Genomic DNA, 24,300 nt, shown 5'->3' with positions numbered 1-24,300 from the left:
AGGTGTCTGACGCTTTCCTTCCTCAATTTGCAGCTTAAAATAGTAAAATTGCAATAGATAGGAACCCTGTCCAATCGTAAACGTACGTATAAATCGATAATTTTTAATCCACGATTCTTTTTTCGTTGGTAAAACTTGTAACAAAACGATTAAAAATAATTAACGATAATTTTGCAAATAATAGAACGAAAAATATCGTTATCGTTTAATACCGGTAAAGTCGTTGTTAAAATGTAAGAAAATGAGAGAAAGAGAGAGAGAAAAAATACTCAAATGCGAGCATTGCGTGCCAGAAAATTATTTATTTGGAGGGCGAGAGTGTCAAGGACGTTTCAAGGTTAAGTAATATTTTCCCTCCACCTTACGTAAATTAATTTAGAGCACGTGGAAAAGGTCGATAGCTTCGTTTCAATCCAAGCTTTCTCTTTGTATCTATCTTCGAGCCTCGTATCTTCCTAATTAAAATCAAAAAGGAAGGGGGAAAAAAATATTACCGGACTGGTTGATGCTCGACGAGAGAGGACAATTGTTTCGATTTCTATATATCCTTTCTCTCTTCTCTATGTACAGCGAAACTCTCTATTTATATTGAAAATAAAATTTTATACGATGCTCGGATGATGACTTATATGAACATTTTTATTATGTGATGTGATTAGAAATGTACGTTGAAATAAGTAAATAATTAATTGTTAGAAAGAATTACTATATTTATGTTTGCAAAATTATTTTTAATATTCGATATTATGCGTTTTAGAGATAATTTTTCGTGAAATCTTTTTATACTTTTATTAATCGAAACAAAAAATCATAGTTAGGTGGATCATACTATTACATGAGTAATAGCTTGGTTACGTGAAAGCATTATAAAATGGAATTTCTATTGTATGCAGAATATCGCATAAAAGCTTTTTTCATATTACCGATTGAAAATGAATGTTAACTTTATCATCGATCGGTAATATAATACACGTTTTCCACGTTACGATTATATTCACGATTATATTCACGATTACGATTATAATCAAGTGCATATTAAAAAATAACAAAAGAAAAAAATTGAATAATAAGACGAATAATTCATGGTTATTCATTTCTAATTGCACAATGAGAACTGGAAAAGGCTTTAACCAAGTTACACGAAAGTTTTTCCTGTACAAATAACACGGTGGTCTATCTAGAAACTTTTGTTCAATGTTTGGTAACTTTTCGAGGCAATAAAGCTAGTGTATTTCCGGCAAAATAGAATCTGGCTCGAAATTTAAGATAGGGTAAACGATGGATAGCTGGCACTTTTGAATAAATTCAACGATATTAAGAGAAACGAAACGTACCATCAGATCTATACAAGTAAATTGAATTTCAAACTTTACTATTGCCAATAATACATTGCACAATTTTTTAAATTTACTCGAATAACTTGTCCTATCTTTGTAACTTCTCTATTTCAATAATTCTCGTTCTGTATTTTAAAGAAATTGTAAAGTATCTTTTAGAGGATTGCAAAGTATTTTTTAATGGTTTAAAAAAAATATCTTTTAAAACATTGCAAAGGACATGGTTTTTATTGTTAGGGAATTATAAAGTGTCTTTTAGGAAGTTACAAATTAATTTTTAAGAGATTTTTAAGGCATGGTTTTACAAGAACAAAATATCTTTTAAAGTATTTTTTAAAGGATTGCAAAGTTTCTTTTACTTGATGGAACTTATCCATAAAATTCCATCCAATTTTCACTGTCTACCTGACAATACACATACCAATATGTTGACCATTTCCAAGATATCCTCTCTTCCTTCCTCCTTCCTTCTTTGTCCACCTCAAGAGAATCAGAGAAAGAAGGGGTGATAATCTTTCTTCCACCTCTCTTGTATATACTCTTGCTCGTCCTCAATTTCCTTCCAGTTACCGTGGAAGGAGGAGGAGGAGGAGGAGGACCCCTTCCTCCCTCCCTCGAGCGACTTTTATTATTCCACTTTTAAGTATTGTCTATTTTTAGACATTCCATTTTTAGAACGTCCCACTTCCCAATCTGCCCCTCCCCCCTTTCTCACTTTCTTGGAATACACATATCATCCTATTTTCAGTACGGTTAATTACTTTGTATTCAATTTTTCGACAGTCTTAATCCCCTCTACCCCCTTTGCCACAGACCATTCCCTTTGTTTCCTTCAAATCATCGTGTATTTTACCTCTTTCTACGACCTTACATTACTCCACTACAACAAAGATCGATCGTGTAATTATTTAAGTTAAGAGTGCTTTTGTTGTTGGTCAACAACGTTGCCATTTATAGAATTATTGAGAAATTGGAGAGGAAGAAGAAGAGGATATGAAGAGAGAGATATGAGAAGTTTCAATTTAAGAATTGGATTTTGTATTGAAATCTATTGATGATAAAATTTTTGTGAAGTTTCTTCCCTAAGTAGAGAGAGAAAGAGAATTATTCATTCATTCCTTTGCTACATTTTCATCTTAATTGAAAATTCAATATTTCAATCCTCTCGTTTTCTATTTTGAGGTGTTTTTTTTATTTATAGAATTTATATTTATATATCTTTTAACATTTTCAGAATTGTTCAGTTTGGAATTGTTCATTCCAATTTTTATTTTCAATTTCCTTATTCACAGAGCATTATTTACTTTGTACTTCTCCCTAAATTCTTTTATAATGATGAATATTTCTCTACTTTCATTCTTTTGTTAATATTTTCAATAAGTAAATTTGATTAAAAATTCAAATGATTACCACAAAGACTATTGTTTCGTTTGATCCAAAATTTAGATTCATTTTTATTCTCAAAATTGATTTTCATTTATAAATTTTTCAATTCTTCTTCGAAAAGATACAAATTTGAAAATTATATATTCACAATTGTCTCTTTATCTTTCATTCAATGAATCTGAAAAGATATCCAATATATAATAATAACATTATTTTATTATTCTTAATTTCTTCCAATTTTAAAGTATATTCCTTATTTATAAATCCCTTTCTTCTTTAAATTCTTTATCAAAAAGAGTAAAAAAAAAAAATTGCCTCCAACTTGAACTCTCGATAAAACTTCACTCGAAGGGGAAGAATCGCGGGGAAACTTTTCCAATTTCATCGTGGTCCGCGGATGCAAAGCGGCGCCAATGCTTGTCACGTTATTTAAAAGTCGAAAGGGAACGTTCATGCCCGCGAAATTACTTTTATCCACCGTAACAAGGATTGGAAACCACCTAAAAAACAAAATGTTGTATGAGATAACGATTAGATCAATTAATCAATAATAATATTAATTTTATCTTATAAAAATCTTTAATGGATGAAATTAATGATAATAATAATTTTTTATTTTGAAATTTGATTTGATTTCTCTCTTTTGTTGCGATTCATCATTGAAAATGCACTTAAAAGCGACATAAATTTCTAGTCTTTATTATTACATCATGCTCAAACATTATTATACGTGTATTATTATGTTAATCTTATTATATTATACATATTTCTGTTATGCTTTTCCATGATACATTTATTGATACATGTTAAGTGGATTATAATTATCTCAAAAAAATTAAATGATATTATATATCAAATTGGTTAATGAAATTCAATTTTCCTTTATATTATAGAAAGTAACATAAATTTATAAATAATTGTATTAATCTTGTTCAATATTTTAATAATATCCACTTAATATTAAATAATATAATTATTATAAAATAATGTGTATATTATTAAATATTATATAGTATTATAAATATTGTCAAGGGATTAAAATTATTGAGATTATCTTTATCTCAAAATAATTAAATGATTTTATTTATCAAATTGGTAAAAGAAATTCAATTTTCCTTTACAATGTAGAAAGTGCATTAATTTCCAAATAATTAAATTCTAATAATATAAATATAAATTTAATATTAACACTTTAAATATTATAGATAGTACTATAGGCAGTAGGTAACGTTTCTTTGTCATTAAAAATTATAAGAAAAAAAATTTCGCTACTTTATTTTTGATCCTTAAAAGAGATGGCTTAACAAAAAACAGGGGTTGAAAAGGAAGAGGGGGTGGAAAATGATTGCTTGTGGTTGGGGTGCGGACGCGATCATCCCTCGGCTTGACACGAATTTTCCCCAAAGCCGCTATTTCTGGCCCCAGGGAATCGTGACGAGGATGAAAGGAGAAAGAAGAACGGAAGTGGATGTTTGCCCTCTGTTCGCCTCTGTCACTTGATCACCTAACGCGAGTTCCATTTGTCTCGTTCGATTTTTTATCCGATACTTAGAGAAACAATGATTTCATAGCTTCTTGTCGAGGTTTATTTGTAGATGCAGCAAACGTCGAATAAGAATATCGAAGATGAAACATTTTGAATTGGCTTCGCTATAATAATAAGGATAAAGTAGTAAAAATAGAAAAAAAATATACAATTACAAATAAGTGGATTTTCATATCGTTTAATCTTATCATTTGCAACTAACTTAATAATAGTGTTTTGCATCAGTCGTTTCTTGTAATCTCTCTTAGTTTAAAGTCAAAAGTGTTCAAATTTAGTACCATCGAAAATTCTTAGATATCTTAAGAGTTTAGATTTTCGTGCAGAAAATCGCGATATAATCACGATTATATTAGTAGTTACACGATACTTTTTTTGCCTATTTTGAGCAGTAAGAAGTAAGAATTTCAATTTTCTAGTCAATATAAATCAAATAAAACATGTAGATGGTCGAGAAATGAGTGAACATTCGTCTCTCGTTATTCTTTATCAATTTTGTGAGCTTTGTTATATTTATTGTTAAATATTATACAAATCTTCTGATTATCCTATCACAAATAATTAAATAATTAAAATTCTTTATCTATGAATTATAATTTCAATCAATAACATCGAATTGTTTTAGATTAGGTTAGGTTAGGTTAAGTTACATTAGTTGAATTAGTTAATCTTTCTGCTCTAAAAAATCCGCTCTAAAATTTTTGCAAAGGAAAATCATCTCAAAAATTTCCAATTAAGTTTTATTCACTAACTTCTGAAACACTTTTATTCATATATATATACACACACACATATATATATAACCGTTATACATTATATAGTGAGCGATTGGCCTTTGAGCACGGTGAATTCTTTGAGCGCGATAAGGTTACCAGGACAGAGTGAACCGAGATCGAAACAATACTGAAAAATCGATCTGTTAACAGAGAAATCGTGTGCACTAATTGTCGCCACGCGTTCACGTTTCCTAATTAATTTCTTCACAATTGTTTTCCACAGCCTTCTTGTCGCTTGTTCCTTTCTCGAAGCAATGACTGAAACGCAAAAAAAGAAAGACAGAGAAAGAGAGAATAAAAAGTGAGTGATTTAGAAGAAGAAAAAAAAAAAAAAAAAGAAAAATAAAAAGAAAACGAAAAGTCGTGGCACGGATTTCTTTCTTTCTTTCGTGATTGAATGAAATCTGAAAATCGACCTGAAGGAAAACTTCTGCGCATTCTTCTGCGCATACTCTATCGGTGACTAATTAAATTTCGTCACGACCCCCCTTCCCTTCCACCTTTTTCTTTCGTTTTGTTTCTGCTTTCTTCGATAGCTTTATGGATAAATCTTTCGATTATTTTTCAATGTTCTTTTTTTATTCGTTGTGTTTCCAAAAAAATATTTGATTAACAAAAAAAGTTATTTTTGAATTTTGTTAAATAATTAATCTTTAAATATATGTAAATATCTTTATTTTCGAAAAGGTTACAGATAAGAATTTTTTTATTGATATTATTGATATTGCATATATTGGATTAAACTTTATTACTTTTTATTGTATTTTATTGTATTAATTATTTTCAAAATACAACACTTGAATATTTAACTTGTTATATGACTTTCTGTATATTTTTCATAAAACAAATTTATTATATCATATTATATTTTCATAAAACAATTCACATGTTTAAATTTATTTATCTTGTTAAATCAATACCTTATAATCTCTACAAAAATATAAAATTGCATAAAGACCAGAATTTTATGTCTATATAAACAAATAAATTAAAAAATTTTTCATTTTTTCTTTTTTAATTTCTAACTTCCTTTTTCGAAAAATAAAAAAATGTACCTATCAAAATATTGATCTAATTCCGAGTAATTAAAGCAAACATTTGGAAATGGAATAGGCAATCGGCGAAAAACGGAACCGATAATCGAGACAGTGGCGTGACGCCTCATTTCCCAGTGAAATTTAATAGAGTTTCTTCGTGCATTGTGCGTTTGCCGGGTGCGATCATTGAAAATTGCCGATATTCCACGACGAGGGTGGAATACGGAACGATCCAGTTGAATGACAACGAGATAACCGAATCAACGACGGTATCTCCGTTATTAGGAGGCCGACGGTTCTCTCGAATAATGGCCCGCCTCTCCTACGTGCCTGTACATATTCGATGCGTTTTCGTGGAAAATGCGAACGTCATGTGAATTGAGCAGAATTTTTTTTACAATTTCAAATTTTTCATCCTTTTCTTTTCGAATTTTTCATTAATATTTTATTACTTTGTAAAAAAGAAATAATAAGATATATATATATATATATTTATTGAGAGGTTAAGTTTCTCAATAGATACGTATATATATATATATTTAGTTTCTTAAATTAAAATTTTTCCAAGTAAATAAATCCTTTAATACTAAAAATAAACTCGAAATAATTAATAATATTTTATTTTAATGCTTTGAAAGTGTAAATATTTGATGCTTATAGTGCCTCTGATGAGATTAAGTTAGAATTAAAAATCACTATACATTAGTGATTTTTCGAATATGCTTGTACGAAGAGCAAGTAAATATAAAGAAATTTGCGATTGATAAGTTTTTTTATTTCTATCAGTAAATGTCTGTAGAAATAATTGAATTTCAAAAGTGACAAAAGAAGAACAAAAAAAAGAAGGTACCAATTTGATTCTTCCATCGAAATCTTGTTAGAAAAACGAAATGTATAGGTTAGGTTTGGTTGTATTCCCGAGAGAGGAAAGAAGTGGCGAAGTGGAACCAGAAAATGCCGGAAATATTATCGAAATGAATGTCGGAGACGCGGTTATCGTTTCTCTTCTCTTCTCTGATATATTTGTTCGATTGATAACGAAAAGTATAGTGTTTTTACAGTATTCTTTTATCGTATTTATTTCTGTTCGATAATTGATTTCGTACGAATATTTTTTTCTTTTATTTTCAATAAATAAAAATTTCAAAATATTTTCAAAAGAGTGGAATTTTTGATAAAGACAAGAAACAGACAATTTGCTTCGTCTGAATTGATCGTTTCCCATCAAAATCTATTGTACTTCATCTTTCGCAAATTTCTAAAGATTTCATGATGAATAATATATATATTTTCATCTTGACAATATAATAAAGGTTTCTACATTACATTTATTCTATTTCCATTTCTCTCTTATTTATCTTTTTTGTAGATACGATCAATTATATCAAATTGATCAAAAATCAAAAAGACGATTCTACACTTAACCTAAAAATATTGATTTTAGAGAAAGAACAATTTTTTTCCACGAAAAATCTTTTTAAGAATATGAAAAATAAATTATCAAAATATTCTTTCCATTCAAAAGATCATTTTTCACTTATGAGATCGATTACGTCACATGCACGCTATCAATCAAACGAGAAATAAGAGATTTATTCAAACGTTTTCGACGTTTATTATTCCATCACGTTCACGCTTCGTTATGTTTCTATTGAATAAATAAGCTAAATAAAAATATAACCATGGGTGGTACAAGGGTGGAACTAGAGACCAGCCTTGGGCCAGGTTCCTGAACGAAACGAGTCGCGGCACGAGGACACGCGATATCCGGGGCCAATCGTGCCGGTAATCGTTGCAGTTTCGCTTTTCGTTCGCGGAATACTTCGCAATAGTGCGTGCCTTGACCGATAAAATCCTTCTTCTTAAGCAGTCTTAAATAATAATAAAAAAAAACGTTTTTTTTTCTTCATGTTGCGTGTCGTTTAATAAATAGTCGGTACCAATCTTTGCAAATTCGCGACACCTTTGGAAATTCGTTTGGCTTTCGTGACAATCTCGAACTACAGATCAAATATTGAAATTATATTTTTTTTTTTTTGTTCTTCGAAGAAAGAAAATGCATAAAATATGGTAAGTAGAATGAAATAATATTCGTTTCAAAAAAACTGAAAGAGTTAAAATCGAAAAAGCGAGAAGAAAAAGATCAATAAATTGAAAATTAATTGAAAAATTAAATTGGAAAGAACACGAGAAAACGCGAGAAGTTTTAAAAAGTTATTATCGACGGAGGTAGAGGTATAGCATCGAATCGAGAATGGCAGTTGAACCTGTCATCATTGTTTCACTAGTGAGGATTCTCGGATTAGAGAGAAACAAAGCGAGGATTTTTTTGTTGTTTGATTGATATCGATATCGTGAAACATTGTTTGACCCAGAAATTACGCGATACGATTTTTCTTCTTATCCAGAAATTTGAATTACGAAGGAACGGAAGGAATTACGACAGGTGAAAGAGGTTATGTAACTTGCTGTGCTCGTGTTTAGCTGCATCGTCTGGCAAAACTGGCCTTTGTCTATCAAGATTATCCAACGAACGATCGAGATAGCCACGGAACTCGTTTCAACTACTTATACGAAGGTAAAGGTCAGATTGTCAATTAATTGTGATAATCCGTAGGAAGGTGATACCAGAGAAAAATCAAAATATATAAATGGCTAATTGTCGAAAAAATAGTTATCGAATTCTCTAACTCTAACTAATTAATTTATTATCACGGATAGATTTATCTTCTATCGATTAATTTATTAGATATCTAATTATTAGATATCTAATAATTCATTTATCACTATCTGCAATTCGAAGCAATTAATCCTCGTCGATCGTTAATTATTGCAAAGATATCTTCTGGGAGCTATAAATGTGTCAATTACTTTGATCGATCTTACTATAATTCTGGTGTAAATTAAAGTGAAACTAAAAGGAAATATCGTTATCAAAGCAAAAAGAGAAACATAAATTATATAGGTATTATTAATTAAAAATAACTCGATAAAAATTTAATTTCAACTTACTTCTCTTGTATCTTCAGATTTTTCAACATTTACTTAAGATGATAATTGAACAAGCAATGATAAAATTAACAAAAGTGAATTTATCAAGTCTCTTTCGATTAATCGAATTCTATCGATAATCGTAGATACTATTTTTCGATCCTAAGCAATTTAAGAGTTACACGATTTGTCGAAGTTAAGCTTGTTTAAATGCAAGCATGACGATTACCTAGCAATGCGTGCAATTGCATAGAGTGCACCTTGACCCAGCAGACCTGGCTTTGATCGCGGTTAGAATTTGCGTGCGAATCAAGATTAAGTATCCAGTTGGCCCAGCTAACCTTTAGTGCGTAATACACCGTGTCTCTTTACCTACAGTACACTGATCGTTTAAGAAAACATTTTTTAACGTTTCGACTACAAATAATGTTTATAAGTGTTCAATAAAAGATATTTATTTAATATGAATAATATCGTAGAATGTTTATTTGGTGCAAATTTCATTTCTGAGGATTCAATAGTGAAAGATTAAAATAAATAAAGAATATAAAGTTTCAAACTTTGAAAGAATAGGTTAAGTTAGATGCCTATAAAAGTTAATTTACACCGTATTTCTCACTTATTCATTTTCTTTTATTTTTTAGGAGAATAAGATGATAATGCTTGATAATAAAAAATGGTTAAAACTCTATAGAGTTTCAAAAAATATTCAGGTATGTGCAAAATTAATTTACATCCCATTATTCTATTTTTTTTCTTTCATTTTTGCGGAGAGTAAAAACGATCGTGTTTCTCTCTAACTTGTTATATTTTAATTTCTTGTCTACTTGTTCTCTATATAAAGTCGGTTATTAATTCTTCTGAAGCTCGTTATATATTATATACATTGAACAGACAAATATTTCCTTGCAGATTAATAAACGAGAAACAAGGTCGATAAGATTGGACATCGGTTTACGATCGTGCACCTACCGTGCATCCATGTCTTTCCAACAGGCTGATTTATGCGTTGGTTAAACCTCTTTCGAGGATCATACTGGGGGCTTCTGATGACTGAAACTCGGTTTACGCTCGCTTCGATCAACTTCGATCAAGTCTATATAATTCATATCTGCATTTTCGTTTTAACAAGGGAAATTGGGTAAACAGAATTGGCTGCTTTGAATCTTCTTGTTTACATCTAGAATTTTTTATTCGAATATTCTTTCTTTGTTGATGTTTAATCAATTGACCATTATTCTACGAATGATGATCAAAGAAAAACATTTCGTCTTTTATTCGAAAATTTCGTCATTTCGTTGAAAATTTAAATTTGCAAAATTTTAAAAATATCTATCGTTATGTCGTAGCTACTTTAATAGATGGTGATTATTTCACAAATGATGATTAAAATGATGCCATTCTTTTTCGAAAATTTTTCATTGCTAAGTTTTAAAAATTTAAAAAATTTCTATTTTTATAAATAATTAGACCAATACATTGTGTTATTATTTCATAAATAGTGACCAAAATGATGCCATTTTTTTTTAAATTAAATTTCTTCGAAAATTTTTTATAACTGCAAAATTTAAAAAATATATAAATAATATAAATAAATAAATAAATAATAAATAAAAATTTCTATTTTTACAGATAGATCAATGGAATGCAATTACTTCATGAATGATAATCAAAGGAAGGCGTTTCATTTCTTTTTTTTTTTAAATCAAATTTTTTTGAAGATTTCTGGTTGCCAAATTTTGAAAAGTTAAAAAATTTTCTATTTTTATATTCGAACCAATATAATACAATAATTCCACTAGAAAAGGGTTCAAAAGAAAGGCTTTTCGCGATTTCTCATGCTAACAGAGTTACGTAGACCACGTAGAGGAAAGTCGGCACCTTGAAAACGAGCATTGACTATGCCTACGGAAGAAGGTCGGCCGGTTTTAGTTTGCGTTATATTTATCGCCGCTTGTAATCGATAGTTCGTCTCTCAGGTAAACAGTGTAGGAGCAATCGTTATTTCGGGGAGAAGAGTATGTCGCCGCATTGGCCCCGTACTTGAACCACTTTCCGCACAATTCTAAACGCGATTAAGACCAGCTTCGCGCGTCATCGGTACAAACAGCGATTCCATCACAATTTACATTATTCATTTATTGATTCGATTATAATTGCAAAAATTCATCGATCACGATCATTTATTATATTTTTTTTAATTATTTCTATAATCTTTTTAACGTGATGTATATTTGATTTAATTTCTTGTTTTATTTTTCATCAATAAATTAAGTTTATAATATATTTATGAATCGTCGTTTAAAAATTTGGAAAGCAATAATTTTGAAACGTTTCAAGATTTATATTATTTATTGCAAAAACTTGCTTAATAATAAAATATATTTATTTTAAAGTATAACAACGAAAAGGTTAGGTTAGATTGTCAATAAACATTTATTATACAAGAGACTTTCACACTTTATTTGTAAAAAATTTTTTATTTTATTAAAAATGTAATTCAAATCATTGAACAATATATATTTGATAAAATTTTATTACATCATATCACTATATTATATTATCGCTGGATTGCTAGATTGCATTTATGGAAAATTCGAAAGATACAAACGAGAAAATTGAAGGAACGAATAAACGTTTAATCAAATTACAGTAAAAGGATTAGAAAATTTTGTTGATAGAGGTTTCACTTTACCCGGTTTCAAGATTGGAATCCCTCGTTGATCGAAAGGCTTGCTCCACGATCTCGTGAATATCAGCGCGTGCACACGCACGCACGATTCTATGTTTAATGGACTTTTCTACTTAGAGGCCAATCAAGTGCTACCAACCGTCCCGAACATCTTTTCTCTTTCACGCGCAATCTCTCGCCCAGAAGTTGGCCAGTTGAAAAAGTAACTAGTTAAAAATTTCGAATAAAGTTGCTTTAAGTAATTACTCATTAAATAAAATACTCATAAAATGCTATACGAATAATATTTATTTGTAGCTATTATAATTGATTCGCATAATTCGGCTGTTTCGCATTGTATTATTTGCGATTATTCGATACTTTTAGTAATAGATTATTGAAGTAACTTTATTCTTAACCTCAATTGTTAAAATTTTGCCTATCTTTGTTCTCGCCTATACTTCATGGTTTTGTAAATGGAGTAAAAGGGCAACGAAAAATAGATTGGAAACGAGATTTAACTTAGGATGCGAATATAAAGTGATAATATTTTTTTTTCACAAGTGATTAAATAATTTTATTCTGCAATGCAATGCGAATATAGGATTGCGAATATATTTCATAATTTGAAATTCTTGACAGTTATTTTTGAGAATATTTTTCGCAAGCTGTACACTGTGTTGAAAGATAATAAAGTTTTCATATCTAAAGATAAAAGTGCGTTTGAGAGTAAAACTCTCGAAAATCGCTTTTGAGAATATTTTTGGCAAATGGAAGATTGAACTGAGATTGACTTGAGATTGTCCATGGTAATTTTCACGAGAAATAATTTTCTAACAATAATCAAAGAGTTTTATTATCAAATGTTTTATTTTGCATCCTTACGTTTGAGAGTAAAATTGAGAATTGCTTTTTGAAAGTAAGCAATATTAGCTTTCTTGAATGCGATATCTAAGTATATATTTCAGAAACTCTCGAGAATCTTGAAAGTATTTTTTACAAGCAAAAGCTATTATTTTCACTTTCATTGTCTATTTGTGAAAAATAATTTTTAAGAATAATTCCCCAAAATTTTCATTATCAAGCGTATTTTCTATCAAGTTTTTGAAAATTAATCAGTTCAACTAATAACTTTTATTCCGCATGCAAAATTCATTAGACAAAAAATATTCTCAACGATATTTTACTTTTAAATATTACATTCGAAGCTCCAATGCTGCAATATAAATAAAATTGAATAAAGTCCACAAGTGGTAAATTCTAATATACCTGATACCCCATGATTTATAATCGACAGTTTGTATCCTGTCTCGCATCTAGTCATTTGGAAACATTGCCTAGAGTTTCGAAACGAAATAAGTCGAAAAATATTAATTTCCCTCGAGCGGCAAAGTTGAAATCCTAACGAACACTCTTAATTACCAATTACCAAGTTGGTTCACTAGTAAAACTTATTCCCTCTCGCCCTTGTTCGACACTAAATTTTCCTTTGCTGGGAAAATTGTGAAAAATTTGTTTACACTTTCGTGAAAATTTATCAATAGGTTTTTTTTAATTGCAATTAAAATTTACATTCCAAAGACTTTTCCGTAAATGCATAAACATTTATCGTTGAAAGTGACGTTTTTAATAAACCTATGATACGTTCCATCGATCGATGTATAATTTTAAGTGAAAACTTTAATATTCTAGAATCTCTTTGCAAAGTAATAATTTACGAGGGTAATTTATTCTGTGGATGAATTACGACACGATGTATAATATAAAATATTTCATGATAAATATCGTAAAAATAATGTACAATGTGAAATATGTACACGAATATCGTGATACCATTTTTAAACATCCTTTAAAATGCTCTTAATATCCCAAAACAATGTCTGTGTAGAAAATGTATGAAGTACGATAATGTTATCGCATTTTATCGCTTCGTTCAATTTTTTTCTTTTTTTTTTACCACAAAACTCAAAAAGAACCAGATCATTATCCATCGTCATTGGAAAACAAAAAATTCGATTTATATATTTAATTATATTTCTTCTCTTTTAATTCGAACGACGTAAACGTAAGATAGTTTTAATTTTGTTGAAAAATTATTCCAAGCTATCGAGGGAACACACTAGCGACAAAGGAAGAATGTCGCGCTATAGGGGGGAGAAAATTCAGCTGGTTACGTTACTGTGCGGTAAGGCTGATGAAAGGTTGACCCTTTCCACTGACGCGCAGTTGATTCGCGAGCTATTCTACTGATCCCTCGTTCAACTCGAAGGATACGTTTAAGTATAAAAGTTCGTGGAATCGTTCTTGACAAATATTCTTCGATACTCGATGTTATGTTGATTCTTATTTGATAAATGGTAAATTTTTTTAAAATTCATTGTAATTTTTCGAATGTTGAATAATATATCGAGATTATCTTATAATTTTTATTTGGAATGAATTTTTGGAAAAATTTTGACGAATCTTGTTTGAGATTCTTGATTTTAATTTTTTTTTTTTTTTTTTTGATTAATATTGGATAATTCTTATTTGGAATGGAAGATTTTTTCGAAAAATTCTAAGGATTTCACTTCGAATTTATATAATTTTTCCATGATGGACACTGTTGGCATAGTTGTTCTAAATCCCATTTAACAATCTTGATAATCATTTCTTCCCAATGAATACTGGAATGTTTAATTTTCACTCCTCTTCCAAATTATTCTTCTATTAACAAATATCTCGTTAAGTAATTATTCCTGAATTATCTCGAAAGTGCTAAATTTGTAGAGAATCCCATTCAACACTCTTATTTCTCACACAATTATTTCTTCCATAACCTGAGAAATCCAATAAATTTCTAAAAAAAAAAAAATAAAATCCAACAACATGGTACTTCAAAAATTATACAATTATTACTATTTAATTCCTCTTGCTGAAAAATCCTTTTCGAAAGGATCCAAGGACCAAGGTGGATCTAAGGTATTATATTTTTCCCTTATAAAACATGTTGTAATCCTCTTGCACGAGGAAATTCCCTCGAAGAAGCGGATAAATCTTGGCGGAGTCACCCTATCGGGGAATAACAGAACGAAGTGGTGGAAACACGATCGATGATGGTGAAACATAGCCCGCGAGACAAGGATTTTCCACTACCAACAGATGTGTTATCGAGCAGAGTTTTCAAGGGAAATTACGCAAGCAGCAAAATTCCTTTCGCCTTTCGAATAAGACAACGTCCGTGATGAGACGAATTTCTTTTTTTTTTTTTTTAAAATAAATTTTCTTTAAAATAAATCTCCGTGTCCAATTTCTTGCCCTTCGATTATCGATATTTCCTTGTGTTTTTCCAATCCAATTAAAACAATTGCTTTTTCGAAAAAATGTCAAAATTCGAGTCCATTGAAATTAATTTAAGAAGAATTGTATGGAATTGCTGATACACACATGTCAAAATTCGAATTCATTGAAATTTACTTAAGAAGAATTGTATGGAATTGCTTTTTACAAAAGTGTAAAAATTCGATTCCACTGAAATTGCGTGGAATTGCCTTTACAAAAATGTCAAGATTCGACTCAATAGAAAGTTCCATTTAAGAAAAATTGTATGGAATTACTTTGCAAAAATGCAAAATTCCATTGAAATTCGATTAAGAAGAATGGTATGGAATTGCTTTTACAAACACGTCAAAATTCGAGTCCATTGAAATTATGTGGAATTGCCTTTACAAAAATGTCAAGATTCGATTCAATTCCAGAAAATTCCATTTCAAAGAAATTGTGTGGAATTGCTTTTGCAAAAATACAAAATTCCATTGAAATTCGATTAAGAAGAATTGTATGGAATTGCTTTAGCAAAAATATCAATTTTTTATTCATTTAAGAAGAATTATGTGGAATTGCTTTTACACAAATGTAAAAATTCGATTCCGTTGAAATTCAATTAAGAAGAACTGTGTGGAATTGCTTTTACAAAAATGTCAAAATTCGATTCCTATTCAAATATTATCCACTTGATAATTTTCGCTTTTTCGAAGAAAATATCAAAAAATAACGATTCCATTATAATCCACTTAAATAAGGAATTGTTGTGTATAGAATTGCTTTCGCAAAAATCTGAAAATTCCATTACACAAAATCCGCTTACAAAATCTTCTTTCGATCGGCTAACTTTCCGCACACGCAATTTACGACGCAACCAACCGATAAACCGATATACCTTTCGAAACGTAGATAATGGATAAGGAGAGTGAGGGGGAAGGGAGGGGGGGATAGAATACTTAAAAGTTGACGTTACCGGGCTAGAAATGGCGGAATCCCTCCCGTGGAACGAGGAGAGTTGGAAACGGTCCTCTTACATCGGTCGGTTCGTCCCATCCATATTCAAGAGACCGTTACCGACCTTTGCTGAATCGGGTTTGCTGCCATAGATTGCTGCCTCGGTTGATAAACGCGTTGAAAAAACACTCGAGTCGAATCACGAGACGAGGGCCGGTAAAATAATGTCTCGAGAAATTTTTCCATCCACCAATCCAATTTGCCCATTCCAAATATGCCCTTTTCAAACGTTGAACCACAAGGCCCACTACTACTCCTTTTAAACTGGATAAATAACTGGCTTTGCTCGAATTAAGCGGAGGAGATTACCTCGAGCATTATTTCTCCCTAAGGTAAACAACGTAATTCTATCTGTATTCATTTTCAAAGCTGTAATCCAATCCGATCGTTTTTTGGCGTGGATACGATTGACGATGAAATGTAGGATGATAAAAGAAGCGAGGGAGAAAAAATGTTTAAATTTATCTTCGTGCGTTGATTATGAATTGAACGATATGTAAATTCAAAAAGAAATGTTTCTTCGATGTAGATTCCATCGTCTTTTTCATTATTCGTAAATTTTAATAAATCGATCAACGTAAATTCGAAAGGTTTCGATTTCTCGTGGATACGATAAAGAAATGATCGGACTATTAAAAAATATATATATATAATATATTTCGAATCCATAAAAATATTATATAATAGACTAATCGTAATTACTTGTCGTTCATTGTAAATTTATTTGTTACAAGATGCAAAAGAATTAAAAATCTTTTTTAAAACTTAATCAATAATTATTATTAATAAATTCCAAAAGATTCAAAAATATTTCTCATAATTTATCAATTATTAATCCAATTCAATTTCTCGTTCATTTAATTATGAACAAAACACGCGAAAGGATTGAAAATTTCAATTAATCTAATCTAATTCGTTCCTGTGATAAATTTATCAAAAACTTTAACGTAAACTTTAACGAAAAGATTGATGGACATTGATCTCACAGCAAAGAGAGAGAGAGAGAGAGAGAGGACAAATCATCACGTCCATCTTTCTCCGTCGAGACGTCGATCAAGAGTCAAGCTTCTTCGAAACACCTGACAGTGAGAAGGGTTGACGAGTGGTAGAATGGGGGAAGAAGAGTGGGCGCAGACGACGAACAGCCACTTTCGATTGAGTGTCCTCTCGAATCGCGGCCTCTTCGTCTCGAAAAGCCTCTAAACGATGCATCCTCCAATGTTTCCACGCTTGTTCCCGCCCTTGACCAGGCCTATGCAACAGGAATTCGAGCCTCCTTCACTATTTTCTACGAGTTCCATTTGCCAAATCCTCCTCTTCTTTCCCCCTCCCTCCCCCTCCAATCTTTGATCTTCCACCGATTCGATGGAAAGAGATAAGACGAGACTATATGTTTCCATATAGTCGAATGATGAATGATAGAGAAATGGAAAGGAAAAGGAGGAGGAGGAGAAAAAGGAGGAATTGTTCGAGTAGTTTTGCTTCTTTGGATGGACGATTGTTGGCAACAGAATTGGATTAAAGAGAGAAAGAGAAAGAGAGAAGGAGATTGTGTGGTGTGTCGGTATGGTAAATCGACGAAAGGAAGATGGTAAAACAGGGAAAAAAGTGGTTGCGATCCTTTCTCGATCGATTCTTTGGGAAAATTGGTATTTTTCGTTTAGGAGATCGTGTATATTTGCAAAGGTTAAAAATTTTTGATCGAATATGACGATGTCGTCGAAGTAACGTGTAGATGTTGATCTGTAGAGATTTAATAGGTTATGAATATTAAATATATGATGGGTTGTTAGATAGAGTAAATTTAATTAAACTTTGGCCTCGTGAAAAGGGGAACGGTGAGAAAGAAAAAATTTGATTAGTAATTTCTAATAACTTTTAGTTTTTTTTTTAGAAAATATTCCGAAAAATCGTTGCATTCAATTCGTTCGAATTAAAATCTTACGAATTATGTATATCGATGTTATTATGCTCTACACGCTTCATTCGAATTTTCAAATTAAGTTAGGTTAGGAAACTTTGGACACCGATTTCAAACAAACTTTCCATCGACGGAAGCAAATTGCTCTATATATAACATTTCGTTCGATGTATTTCAAATTTTCAGATTAGATTAGATTAGAAACGATTCATTCTCTCAAAGAAATTTTGCAATTAACAAAATTAACAAAATGCTTAATAATACAATATACTTCATTCCATTCGTTTGAATTCGAATTTTTTCAAGTTAAGTTAGAAAACGTTCCATCGACGAAAACAAATTGTTCTACGTAATATATTATGCTCTGTCATATACATTTCATTTGATCCTTTACATCGATTTCAAAGAAATTTTCCAATCGACAAATTACTCCTAACCTAAACTTATTAGTACTTACATATACGCTCGAATTCGTTCGAATCCTTCGTTTCTAGGTTAGGTACAAATTTCACAAGACATTCTTCTCTCGTCTTCGAATTTTCGCGACGAAACAGCCGGTGGATGAACGAGCACTTTCAATCGGACGATCGAAAGGATAAGGCGGGCGGACGGACGGGTTAGAAAGTTGCATAGGGTCGGTGCACGTAGCCTTGACCCGTATTCAGGGGGCAGGTCAGGGGAGTGCGTCGGTACGGACGCGGCACAGAACGCTCGTTTCGTTCGCGTTGCGTGCACTGGAACCTGTTATCGTTATTATTCGTGATTCGCTCTAGGGGGAATAATAAAGACAAATCCCAAGGCCGTGCAAGATTTCCTACTCGACGTTTAATGCGTAATAAGTCGGTAAATGATTAAATTTATTTTTTATCGTTTTTCCTTGTCGCAATTGCGATTCCAAATTGATTTGAAAATCAATTTTTTCCACTCTGTCGGAAAATAGAATTATAATTACAATTATTCGATTTTTATTTTTTGGAATTGCAATTCTATTCCTTTGCTTTCGAAATAAAATTTTTTATTTTGTTAAAATGGAATTGTTTAAGAATTGAAGACAATTGGAATAATTATTCGATTTTTGTTTTTTTGAAATTGCAATTCCATTCTTTTGTCTTTGAAAGAAAATTTTCAGGAATTGAAGATAATTAAAATCTTCGAACACAAAATTGCAGATCGTCCACTTTTTTTCCACCTTCTTTATTGATTCGATAAATACATCCCCAAAAATGGTAGTTTCAAAATTCAAGAATGCACGAGCGAAATTGCGAATTCCTCCGCGAACAGTAATAAAATAAACTTTGCACTCTGCTAAGATAATGAGAAAAAATCCTAATCTCTGTGTACACAGAAAATTACGTCTTTTCATTTTCATCGATATTAAAAATCCAACAATGGCGGAATCCAAGCAGTGTTAATTACAAATTAACAGTAAACATTCCGCTTCACGCAAAAGTCATGAATAATTAGAAAATAGGAAAGCGAAAATTATCTTCTCATCCTCATTTTTCATCTTCGTCCTCTGTTAATCCGACAAACGTCCCCAAATATAATAAAAAAAAGTGGCAATTTGAAATATCCAAATGGTGGACGAGTTGGAATTGGCGAGAATCGAAGGTAATTGGAATCTTCGCCTGAAAAAGAATTACCTTTTATCTTGATGTTCTCGTTAATTCGATGAACAACAAAAGTGATAATAATAAAAAAAAAGTGATAATTTGAAATATCCAAGAATACTCAGATGGAATTGCGAGGAGTATAGTAAGAGAAGGATGGAGGTGATGGAAAAAAAAAAACTATCGAATTTAATTAAGGGAGAGTCGGTAAAAAGAGCGGTTCGGTGTTAAATAGGAATTCGGGAATTCTCAACGCGCGTGCGCGTGCATGAAAAAGGAACGTTGGAAATTTCATAATTCCCTTGTCCATTCGGTTGGCTTGACTCGTGGGATTACACGAAACGAGGCAAAATTACCGACCTTTCCTTATCTTCTCGTTCGTGTCTATTAGCAAAAATCCAGATCAACAATTTTTGAATATATTCCTTGAATATATCCCAAGGATATTTTCTTTTCCTTCTTCTTCTTGTTTCGTATCTTTGGCGAAGATCGTTGCTTTGCTTTGTTTTATTCGTTTGACTTTGATTATATCGGTTTGAAGAAATCTCTTATTTCTTTTTTTTTTTTCTCCACATTTCTTAATTTTCGAGAGAGGAATTTTTTTTCAATTAGGTTAAGTTAGGTTTGGTAAAGATCGTTGCTTGTTTTATTTATTTGACTTAGTTTCATATCATATTTTCTTGTTTCTTTTTTTTTTTTTAATATTTTTTTCCAGATTCGAGGAAAAGAGAAGAGTTTTCTCAATTAGAGTAGGTTATGTTAGATCTCGTTTATTCTTTGTTTTACACGTTACATAAATATACATTTTATATATTTAATTCGATTAAATAACGAATTTCTTCACATACGTGTTCTTTTGAAAAAATATTCGTCGTTTTTTTTTTTGTAAATATTCTTTTTTCATCTTTCTTCATTTTCGACGAAGACTTCTTAATTTTCTTCTCGCGCTTAAGTCAGGTTAGATTAGATTTCTATCTTCTTATATGTTTGTACCTCCTCTAATCATCGACGTTTCTACGAACGATTTTTATTCTGTTTTATCGTATTTTTATCGTCAAATTTGTCATTTTTTTTTTTTTTTAAAGATTCAAATTGATGAAAAGTGAAAAAAAAAGTTTGGAAATTTGGTTGGTTTGAAAGGATCGTCCATCGGAGAAAAATCGATATTAAGAATATTAAAGATGGATTATTATTTTCGAAGATGCGGGTCACCGTTTATGAAAGAGAACGTTTTTTTTTTTTAAATCGAATCATGGGTAGAGCGTTCAATGACGCGAAGAATAAAGGAAAACGTAACGGAAAACACAGTCGGCCTGGCTCGCGAGTGTACACGAACAAACAGATGGAAAAACATAGCCGTTCTGTTTTAATAAAGAAACAGCTGGACGATCAAACGATATTCTATTTTCGGAAATTTATCCAGGTTTTTCGGGGGAAAAATAAAAATTTCCTATTCTTCCTCCCCTCCAATTGTCGTTTTTGAGCTTCGATGATAAAACGATATTTCAATATTGGAAATATATCCAGAAATTTACCTAGAAAAATTGGCTTTGACGACTTTTGGAAAATTATCTAGGAGAATTTCCTTAGAAATAAACGGTTTTTTTTAATATTTAGTTTCGATGATAGAATATTCCATTATTTGGAAATTTAGCCAGAGTTTTTAGAGAAAAGTAAAATTTCCCTAAAAATTTACATTGTCGAGAATCGATGATTTCGATGATTTTTGGAAAATTCTTTCCCGTCCGTGAAAAAGTGAAATTTTGTCTAGAAATTATCTTCGAAATTTTAATTCCAATAAGAATGATGCTCCATCACTGGAAATTTTTTATCTAAATTTCTAAGAAAAAATCTCATTATCGAGAATTGGAATTTGGAAAGATTCCATTTTTAAAAAATTCTTCAGAAAAAAAATGATCTTAAAAATTCTCGGAAATTTATCCACCATTCTAGGGGAAAAACAAAAATTCCCTATGCTTCTCTTCCAAAAAGGTTCCATTTTCGAAAAATTATCTAGGGGAAAAATGAAAGTTTTCAATCTTTTCTTTGCAAAATCGCTCGAGATTTAGATTCGATTCTCGAATTGAAGAATATACATAGATACGTAGGAATCCCGAAGGAATTCGAAATGGAAGGTTGATCGAGCAATACGGAGATACTTGATCGATAACGATTTTTTTTTCCTTTCTTTCTTTTTTTTTTTTTTTCCCTCGGCTCGATGAAACTCGAATAAGGGTATAAAGCTCGTTAATGCGTTACGTGTGCCGCGAACGAATAAGTGGATGAGAAAACCTGACCGTGCGAGAGGGCTGAAGAGGTTGGAATTTCCACAGAATATGGAAACCGGTTATGCGGAAAATCATCGTTGTTATTGCGACTTTATTACCGAGCGAGTATAAATGAATATTATTTTACAAAGAATTTACCGCATTAATTAAAATATTTTCATCGTTACGCAGTTATAAAATGCAGCGTGCATGTTCTTTATTTATTTATTTTTTTTAGTATTTTTATAATTCTTTAAAATAAATTTTTGAGAGCATCAATTTTGGATTTATTCGATTAAATTATGTAAGAAATATTTTATATCATTTGACAATAGAAAATTTTTCTTTAATCTATGTTAAAAATGTAAAAATTGATATCGAGTGATGTTTAATACGATGAATATGTTATTATTAAATGAAAATTAAAACATTCATTTTTTCTCTGTTCACAGCTGACAGCAGTTTTCTCCTGGCGAACGCTCAGATCGTCGACTTCCCTATTGTCTATTGCAACGAAAGCTTTTGCAAAATCTCTGGCTATAATCGTGCCGAGGTAAATACCCTGCTCCACCCTCCCCTAAGCCTCTTTTCGTTCCACGACCACGCTCCCTCCACCCATTTACCTTTTCAATCTTTATCGTTTTACTTCCAACCAACCTTCGCGATTCACACAGGTGTGAACCATCTGCACAATTTCAATCTATGTATAATATAATTATAATTTCATACGAAAAAGGAGAGAAAAAAAAAAAAAAAAAAAAAAAAAAAAAAAAGAAGAGGAGCACAGTACCACGTCTGGAATCTCGCGAAGACTCGTCGATTTCCCTAATTCAACCATTTTCTATTATTTTTTTCTATTCTTTTGTTCCTCTTTTATCCGCAATTAAATCCACTTGGTTACGTTCGAACCGTTTCGAACCAATACGGACTATCGTGTACAACTTCTGTTTTACCAACCGAACAATAATACGCTTTTCAATGTTGTTTTCCCATATGGATATGACGGTGCTAATTCAAGGATGAAATTGAATTTTTTTTTCTGTTTTTTTTTTCCACATGTTTGTATTATTCGAGAAACACGATAGAAAGATTGGTAAATGTAAAGCGAAACGTTATCCGGATAGATAAATTTTTTATTCTATACATCGATTTTTTATTTTTTTTTAAAAAAAAAGATTGATAATTATTTATAAAAAGATATCATTTCCTGATCTCGATGATTTTTTTAATATCAGTTGTGAAATTTTTTACTCGATTGTTGATGTTCGTTAAAAAATTACTAATATTTCTTCGAGACAGTTTAAGTTAGATTATTGATCAGATTAAGATATCGATCAATTGAATCGTTTATATTTCGATTTATAAAATGAAATTAAATGTAATAATTAACCCAAATTAATTGCTCAAACAAAAATTTATCTAATTCCTAAGTTTTACGGTTTATATTACAACTAATCTGACCTCACCTAACCTAACTCACTGTGATAATCTTGATAAAACGTTAAAAAATTAATTGAGATCTGAGGATAATACCTTGTTATAAAAATTTATCCAAAATCTTCGAGAAGTTGCTACTCAAATACTTTTAGATCTTTGAATTATTTCTTAAAAATCTCAAAGAGGGAAATGCAGGATGAAATTCGCAAGATGAAAAGTGTCGAATTTGCCGTTAGGTTATGCAAAAGTCCTGCCGCTGCGGATTCATGTACGGGGAGTTGACGGACAAAGAGACGATCGCCAGGATCGAGGAATGCCTCGAGGGCCAGATTCACGATCAATTCGAGATCCTGCTGTACAAGAAGAACAGTAAGTACCGATTACCCCTATCGTCGCATGGGAGAAGCTTAAGTGTGGTGTTGGTGGCTTCTTTTCATCCTGGAATCGACGACTTCCATCTCGAAAATGGATGCCAATAAATTCTACGTTTTCCTTTTTTTTTTACAGATTTGTCGTTGATTTTAACATTTCTCATTCTCCCAGATTGGATCTAAAAATAATAACATAACCTATACGTACTTGTATTAAGAAGTACTTGTATTAAGAAAGATAAAAAAAATATAAAGAAATTTCGAATGATTAATTTGTCAATAAGTGTGATACAACCTTTAAATACAAACAATTTTTTTCAAAATTTTTTCGATCCTTACATTATCCCAACCTCTTCAGATATACTGACATATATAAGATATAATAAAAATTTATTCTTTTCACTAGAAAAAAAAATTTTAATAAATAAAAATTCAAAGCATTAATGATATTTTACTTATTTTTACAATTGCTACTTTAAAAATATTATAATACATACCTTTGATGTCGCAAAATACAATCTTTAAGGTTAAGAAGAAATTCATGACTCACATATATAAACATATATATATATTGCATATAGTATATGCATATAGTATAAAAATGGAAGAAACGTCGATGCCATTTTTCCAATGAAA

General features: G+C 30.8%; 1 protein-coding gene and 2 long non-coding RNA genes across 16 annotated transcripts in view; 2 read left to right on the top strand and 1 right to left on the bottom strand.

The window, feature by feature from the left end:
- The window catches only part of LOC122718000 (potassium voltage-gated channel protein eag), a 67,373-nt gene that overhangs the window by 21,832 nt on the left and 21,241 nt on the right, over positions 1-24,300 (top strand). For all 11 annotated transcript variants that reach the window (XM_043942617.1, XM_043942625.1, XM_043942623.1 and 8 more), the window contains 2 exons: positions 22,309-22,409; positions 23,530-23,662. In XM_043942617.1, coding sequence (XP_043798552.1) covers positions 22,309-22,409; positions 23,530-23,662 — 234 coding nt within the window. The remainder of the gene's footprint in view (positions 1-22,308; positions 22,410-23,529; positions 23,663-24,300) is intronic.
- On the top strand, positions 8,349-11,272 carry LOC122718003. Of its 2 annotated transcripts, XR_006347298.1 has the most exons (5): positions 8,936-9,044; positions 9,109-9,416; positions 9,715-9,783; positions 9,983-10,211; positions 10,703-11,272. It is a non-coding gene; the product is annotated as an uncharacterized LOC122718003 (long non-coding RNA). The 2 variants fall into 2 exon arrangements; XR_006347299.1 differs by lacking the exons at positions 8,936-9,044; positions 9,109-9,416 and adding an exon at positions 8,349-8,657.
- On the bottom strand, positions 19,163-24,299 carry LOC122718004. Of its 3 annotated transcripts, none has more exons than XR_006347301.1 (4): positions 24,162-24,299; positions 23,960-24,066; positions 23,671-23,843; positions 19,163-19,607 (listed from the first exon to the last, which is right to left on the bottom strand). It is a non-coding gene; the product is annotated as an uncharacterized LOC122718004 (long non-coding RNA). The 3 variants fall into 3 exon arrangements; XR_006347302.1 differs by having other exon boundaries at positions 23,678-23,843; XR_006347300.1 differs by having other exon boundaries at positions 23,671-24,066.

Source organism: Apis laboriosa, unplaced genomic scaffold, assembly GCF_014066325.1.
Source record: "Apis laboriosa isolate Shangri-la unplaced genomic scaffold, ASM1406632v1 scaffold5_cov152, whole genome shotgun sequence".
NCBI lineage: Eukaryota > Metazoa > Arthropoda > Insecta > Hymenoptera > Apidae > Apis > Apis laboriosa.
The sequence above is the reverse complement of the archived record's forward strand: the minus strand, read 5'-3'. Positions and strand labels throughout refer to the sequence as shown.